Raw genomic sequence first — 7405 nt, forward strand, 5'->3', positions numbered from 1 at the left:
AAGGCTCTATAGAATTACTATCAATCAACGTTAAGCTTTAACTGTTTCTGCATAGCTTCGAGTATCTTATCCTTTTCTATCCATTCATTCTCCAACCACTTCTGCAACTTCCCCTCTTTCAATGGCAACTTGTTCAAGGGCCTCAATCGGATATCCACGTCAATGATGAATACAGGCTGTTTCAACGTCAAGATTTCAAAGAGCGTAGGGTTTGTAAAACAATTCTTCATTGGGTTGTAGTACAAGATGGTTATGCCAACAAATGTCTTCAAATATGAATAAGAGACACCTTTCCCTATAGATTTGATCAAGTTGGTAAAGTTGTTGAACCTTGGGTAGAGTAGATTGTTGAACTGTGGAAGGTAGTGCTGCTCCAGCTGTTGATTCTGTAACGATAGGCTCCTATCAGTGACGATATTGACCTCTGGAAAATGGGCGATCCAACTATTAACACCACAGCTTCTCTGCCTCTTTAGGGTCGTTAGCTCTCGCTCCAAGTCCATGGGACTCATCTGCCAATTTTCATCGTTGTTGAATACGTTCCAAAGGAGCTTTAAACTGGGTCCTTTCCAAAGAGAATTCCACGTAAAGAAGCTCAACGATATCCTCTCCATCGTTGCCTTCTCCACAAGCGTCTTCAAGTAGTACAACAACATATAGTCAAAGAGCGACTTGTGGTTCGACACAACCACACAGTTCTTCAACGCCTCGTGAACCTCGGCATCTTTCAAGTTGACACCACTCACAACGATTTTGATCTTCCTCTTGTTGATCAAATATATCAACAGAGTCCAAAACACGTCAACCATGGAATCCTTCACAGTGCACATCGTGCTCTCCGGTATCATGAACAATATATACCACCACGCTGTCATCTGAGCTTCCAACATGAGATACACAAGAAACACCATAACAAGCATCAATCCTTTCGACACGTTTGATATTGAAAGCTCCAGTGGCACCGGGTGTATGCCAATGTCGCCTAGTATCTCTAGTGATAACAGTCTACGGCTCATAGCTGTGTCTATGCTGAACCGGCCGCCTACTCCATAAGTAAACAGCGATAAAAGAAGTAGAAATACCAATCAACGTTCAATATGCTCCAAGGTAGCGAACTATGACACAAAACATATTTGTGGACAGCATTCTCCTTCTACACAACAGCTTATAGCATCAATTGAACAATGTCAAATGAGCCACACCAGTCTATGCGCCTCATCCACCAGCGTGTGGCACGCTCCTGCTCCTACAAACAGGGTATAAAGTGGCGTATTTGTCGAGAAAGTGGAGAGAAAGTGGAGAGAAAGCGTTGATCTTAGCACAAGGGTATAATGTCGCCCTCGGAAGTTGCCCAATCAGGCAGCTCATCGCCCCCGGAACAGCAATTTTTCACCTGCAAGTGCGAGACATAAATTTAATACCCGATCAATAGGCAATAGAAAACTTTTCATTTGGGTCCTGAACACAGGTTACATCTTCAGGTGTGTGTGTGTATTAAGCGAGAGTTGAAGAGTTGTGAAAGCCATGTCTCGTATTATTGTTAAGAACCTGCCAAAGTATATAACCGAGGAAAGGTTACAGGAGCACTTCTCCAAGAAGGGACAGGTTACAGACGTTAAGCTAAGAAAGAACTCCAAAGGTGAATCCAGAAGGTTTGCGTTCATCGGGTTCAAAAGCGATCAAGATGCTGAAGACTGTGTGAAGTACTTTGATGGGTCCTTCCTGGACACTGCAAAGCTCTCCGTTTCGTTGGCGAAGAGTTTTGCCGACCCAACAGTGCCAAAATCGTTCAAGGAGAAGAGAAGAGAGGCATTGCAAAGAGTCAAGGAACGTGAACAGAGAGAACAGGAGAAGGAGGAGAGAATCAGGGAGAGAAAGAGACAGAAACTTGAAAAGAAGAACAGAATTGATGATGAAATTGCACAGAACCCTGAGTTGCAAGAGTTCATCCAGGCTACAAACCCCTCTGGTCAGACTAAATCTTGGTCAAACGATATCGTTGTCAATGAAGGTGGTGCGCCATCTAACTCGCTATTAGAACAGGCACTTGCTCTGAAATCAGGTGAATCTGTTGAGAATAAGTTCCAAAATGAGGTTGCAGATGAAATCTTCAAGTTACCAGAGAATGAAAGTGACGATGATTACGAAGATTTTGGTGAAAAGAAGAACGACCAGGAAGAAGAAGATGAGCCAATGATGGGATTGGATGCATTCAACAATGCTGAAGCCAAGGGGGAGCAGGAGAGTAAGGAGAACGATGAGGCCATCTCTGATCTCGAATGGTTGAAGAAGAGAAGAATTAGAATTTCAGAGAATGAAACTGCCACAACTATAACTGAACCATCAAAATCAGAAGAGAAGGTAGTTGAAGATGACAAACTTCAACAACAAATATCCGAACCACTTGAACCAATTGAACCGGAAAAGAACGACGAGGAGCTATCAATTGAGAAGATTAGGGAAACCGGCCGTTTATTCTTGAGAAACATCCTATACACGGCTACAGAGGATGAGTTCAGAACACTGTTTGGCAAATTTGGAGAGCTGGAAGAGGTTCATATTGCCATTGATACAAGAACAGGTAAATCCAAGGGGTTCTGTTATATCAAGTTTGTAAATCCAGACGACGCTGTGAACGCATATATCGAACTCGATAAGCAAATCTTCCAAGGTCGTTTGATGCACATCATTCCAGCAGAAGGGAAGAAAGATCACAGATTAGATGAATTTGACTTGAAGAATCTGCCATTGAAGAAACAGAGAGAGCTCAAGAAGAAGAACGACGCTTCGAAATCCCAGTTCAGTTGGAACTCGCTTTATTTGAACCAAGATGCTGTGATGGACACCATTGCAGCAGACTTGGGTGTTCAAAAGTCCGAATTGATCGATCCAGAGAACGCCAGCTCGGCTGTGAAACAGGCATTGGCAGAAGCACATGTTATCGGAGATGTGAGGAAATTCTTTGAGAGTAAAGGCATTGATCTTTTGAAATTCCAAACCAAAGAACGTGACGATGCCGTCTTACTCGCTAAAAATATCCCCTACGGCACAACAGAATCTGAGATATTGGATCTATTTAGCCCATATGGCGAGTTAAAGAGAGTCATCATGCCACCTTCCGGTACCATAGCCATTGTTCAATATAGAGACGCACCAAGTGGGAGAAGTGCTTTCACCAAGCTCTCATACAGAAGGTTTAAGAAGAGTATTCTCTATCTTGAGAAGGGGCCAAAAGACTTGTTCACAAGAGCACCATCTGAAGATGAAATTGTCACAACTTCTGAAGTCAAAGAAGATGCAAAGGAGATCCAACACAACGAAAAGGATATTATTGAAGAGGATACCGAAGTGTTTGAAGGACCAACTGTATCTGTATTTGTGAAGAACTTGAACTTTTCCACAACACCACAGGATCTCACCAAGCTCATGTCAAAATTGGATGGATTTGTCCTTGCTACGATCAAGACCAAACCTGATCCAAGAGACTCAACAAAGACACAAAGCATGGGATACGGGTTTGCCGAATTCAAGACGAAGGATCAAGCAAACACTGCAGTCCGTGCTATTGATGGTGTTGTTCTCGATGGCCATAAACTTTCCTTGAAGCTCTCGCATCGTCAAAGCACAACTTCGTCGTCATCATCCTCCAAGAAATCCAAATCCAAATCCTCCAAGATCATTGTCAAGAACTTACCGTTTGAGGCTACAAGAAAGGACGTCTTTGAGCTTTTCAATTCGTTTGGTCAACTCAAATCTGTCAGAGTTCCAAAGAAGTTCGACAAGTCTGCAAGAGGTTTTGCCTTTGTTGAATTCTTGTTACCTAACGAAGCTGAGGCTGCTATGGATCAACTCCAAGGTGTCCATCTCCTTGGTAGACGCTTGGTTATGCAATATGCAGAGCAAGATAGTGGGGATGCAGAGGCTGAAATAGAAAAGATGACAAAGAAGGTGAAGAAGCAAGTCGCTACAACTCAGTTAGGAGCTTTAAGATCTAATGGGAAAAGAAAACTTGACTTGGGAGATGAGGACGAAGAGTGAACCTTTCCCTCCTTCTCATTACGTTTATAGGGGTATAAAGACAAAACTATTAAATCATCCTGCCAACGCAACTGTTGACCTTGGTAATATTACTTATGTCCTGTAGAGTCTACATTCCAAGCCACAGTGGCTTATATTCTCAGTGCCATAATTTGTGGCTTTCAGTGGCTTTTTCAACTTCACTCATCTTGAATAAGTTGCTGCAATACCATGCTAGATATAATACTTTTTTTTTGCCTAGCATACACAGTATGGTTATTATCTTCACGGTTACAGAACAGGTTTTGCTTAAGAGAGATGGGAGATTGCTTTATATGACCCTTTCATTCTTTGCATTTATTGTTAGCAACTCGCTGGGCAGCGACCGCCTCATCTGTTTCTTCGATGCACCTTTTACAGGTTGTCCCCTGCATCAGTTTGAAGGCAACCGTTTCGACAGGGCAGGATGAACAATTTTCCTCCAAGATGCTTTATCTTAGTCGCTGGTGCACTGGTGCTAATGAACGGCCAAGGAAACCACATCTGATGAATCTCAAAGATTGGACAAAAAATACCAATGGTTTATCGGCTATGTTGCCTTATTAACATGTGGCACTGTGGCGAATTCGTTGTGGCACATGGGCCAGTCCTTCTGGCAACGTCATCGCGAGCAAAAAGTATACAGATGTAGAGGCGAAAATGTGTGAAAAAACATGAAAAAAGAAAGAAATTAGGTATTGTTGAGCATCTGCTTGCATAAAAGCCATAGTGCTGTCCATGAACCGACGATCGAGTTGCTATGATATATGTTAAGATTCAATCACCAATTTTGTAGTATAAAAAGCTGGCCATAACTCCCCTGCTTCTTTGAATACGCTAAATGTCTTTATCAAGGCTTTATCTGATATGGCTTTAACGAAGGAAGACAGTAAAGACTATGAAAAATACCTGGAAGAGTCGTCGAATGGGGTTCCATTAACGGTCAATGTGCCTTCAAACTCCTATGACGACGAAGAGACCTTAGAGGCAGACGCCATCCTTCATAAGGAGATTGAGGAAGAAGAAGGTAATCAGATCAAATACCGTTCTTGTTCATGGCAGCGTACAGCGATGCTTCTATTCTCCGAGTACATCTGTCTTGCCATCATGTCCTTCCCGTGGTCATACTCGGTGCTGGGGTTGATTCCAGGCCTTATAATCACCGTATTTGTCGCAGGTACCACGTTATATACGGGTCTCATCATTGGTGATTACTGTTCTCGTTATCCACATCTGCAGAACATTTGTGATATTGGAAGACAGTTATTCTGGGGTAAGCAATGGGCATGGTATGCTACTGCAGTGTGTTTCCTTTTGAACAACACATTGATCCAGGCTTTGCACGTCTTGGTTGGGGCTAAGTATCTCAACACAGTGACGCACCATAGCCAATGTACAGTGGTTTTTGCTGTTATATCAGCTGCGATTTGCTTTCTCATCTCATTACCGAGAACGTTTTCCCATATGTCAATCATTGGACTGTTCTCCGCTGCAACGATGTTCATTGCTGTTTTGTTGGCGATGATCTTTTCAGGCGTGCAAGATCATCCTGATAACTTTATCGAAGGAGAACCTGTTAAGTGGCACCTGTGGCCCCAGGAAGGCACAACGTATGTCTCTGGAATGTCTGCCATGCTTAACATTGTGTACACATTTGTTGGACAAATCTGTTATCCTTCCTTCATCGGTGAGATGAAGAACCCAAAGGAATTCAAAAAGGCACTATATTTGGTGACTCTATGCGAAGTGATTGTCTTTGCACTTGCAGGCTCCATCGTATATGTGTATGTAGGTAATTCATACATTACTGCACCTGCCTTTGGATCCTTGCAATGGAAGTACAAACTTGCAGCTTTCTCATTTGCTATTCCTACCATCATATTCTTGGGCTCACTATACGGCAACGTATCATCACAGTTGTTGTTTTTCAAAGTGTTTGACTCCAAGAGTAAGCATAGAACATCACACACGCTGAAAGGTTGGAGTGTGTGGATCCTCATCAATGCTGCCACATGGATTGCTGCTTTTGTCATTGCTGAAGTCATTCCGTTCTTCTCCGACTTGTTATCTTTGATGTCGTCGCTGTTTGACTGTTGGTTTGGTTTTGTATTCTGGGGAGTTGCCTATTTCAGAATAAAAGAGGCCAAATACCAAGGTCAGTTTACAAACTTTAGACACCTGTTTGGAGTGCTAACCACCAGAGAGAAGGTTGATTATGTGATCTGCTGGGTACTAATTGGTATCGGTATTTATATTTTGGGACCTGGTACCTATGCATCTGTTGATTCCATTGTTCTGAGTTATCAAAGTGGACTGTATGGCACAGTCTTTACGTGTGCAAGCAACGGATTATAGAGTTGTACATTCCTAATAGACCCAATTTGTTGTTTTCTGTTGATTAGTTGTTGATGTTTAGTAGACTACGCATGATAGTCACGTGACCATCATAACACTTCTCTCAAAGTGGAGGGTAATCGATTGAGTAGCAAGTTTTGTAAATTGTGACTGCTCTTTCCCTTAGAACTGGAAGCAATGGTTTATAGCACTAGAAAGCTCTTGTCCTATTCATAATTGTTGGGATTCGCAAGTGCAATGTGTCACACTGTGCGGAGAAGACATCACTGGGCAATGTTGAAGTACGTTATACTGGAAATCAATGACACCAAAAGAAACACAGCCACACAGTACTGGCCCACGTGAGCACAGCAATTGTAATCTCAACAAAGTAGCAAAGATACACTGAAGTTTAAAAATGAAGAATCTACAGAAGTCTATCTCTGAATTGAGTTAATGGGTCGTACAATTTTGTCTTGTCAAAGCGAGGTGAAACCTTGAAAACTTACTGCCGGTCCACACTATTTTGGCCGTGTGGCTATTGGAACGGTCCGGACTCTAACGTTGAGCCTTACCCAAGGTGTCGAGAAAAGAGCACTTGGCCGCTTGCGAACTGGAAGTTAGGAGGTGGAAGTTGTACATTGTAAGTCTGTAACGTGAGGCCACCACACGCTACGTATTACATAGTACATGGCACAGAAAATACCGTTTTAAGACATTTTTTACACGGCCTTCTCCCACTGCCTCATGCTCTTAACATAAGGAGGTGAATTGAGCTGATTCGATGAATCACACGGTAGATCAACCCGGCTGTTATTTAGGCCGTCTCAATTAGAATGGTGAGGCTAAGGAGTTCTAGGCATCATTCAACGAAACCACCACACAATCGTGCAATTGGTCTAAGAGCATCCTCTCCAGATCGATCAATTTCAAACGCATGCTGAACTAAACTAGTGCGCGGAATGATTTGCGATTGGTTAACTCGTATTGGAATAAGACAGAAAGCACATCCAAA

The 7405-nt window shown here is 42.7% G+C and overlaps 3 protein-coding genes across 3 annotated transcripts; 2 read left to right on the forward strand and 1 right to left on the reverse strand.

Annotated features, from left to right (window-relative positions):
• Positions 1–20: 20 nt before the first annotated feature.
• Positions 21–1016, reverse strand: MUM3 (Mum3p; the record flags this gene model as incomplete). Its single annotated transcript, XM_020216229.1, has 1 exon — positions 21–1016. The coding sequence occupies one exon, from the start codon at positions 1014–1016 to the stop codon at positions 21–23; it is 996 nt and encodes a 331-aa protein (XP_020072633.1).
• Positions 1017–1476: 460 nt separating this feature from the next.
• MRD1 (RNA-binding ribosome biosynthesis protein MRD1) lies at positions 1477–4123 on the forward strand. The gene has a single exon (XM_020217477.1). The coding sequence runs from the start codon at positions 1525–1527 to the stop codon at positions 4036–4038; it is 2514 nt and encodes an 837-aa protein (XP_020072634.1). The 5' UTR covers positions 1477–1524; the 3' UTR covers positions 4039–4123.
• An 800-nt stretch (positions 4124–4923) lies between these two features.
• On the forward strand, positions 4924–6411 carry CYBJADRAFT_124199 (uncharacterized protein; the record flags this gene model as incomplete). The annotated part of the gene is made up of 1 exon (XM_020212526.1): positions 4924–6411. One exon carries the CDS (start codon positions 4924–4926, stop codon positions 6409–6411), a length of 1488 nt encoding a protein of 495 aa, XP_020072635.1.
• Between the last annotated feature and the right edge of the window lie 994 nt (positions 6412–7405).

Source organism: Cyberlindnera jadinii (assembly GCF_001661405.1).
Source record: "Cyberlindnera jadinii NRRL Y-1542 unplaced genomic scaffold CYBJAscaffold_2, whole genome shotgun sequence".
In the NCBI taxonomy this organism is placed as follows: Eukaryota; Fungi; Ascomycota; class Saccharomycetes; order Phaffomycetales; family Wickerhamomycetaceae; genus Williopsis; species Williopsis jadinii.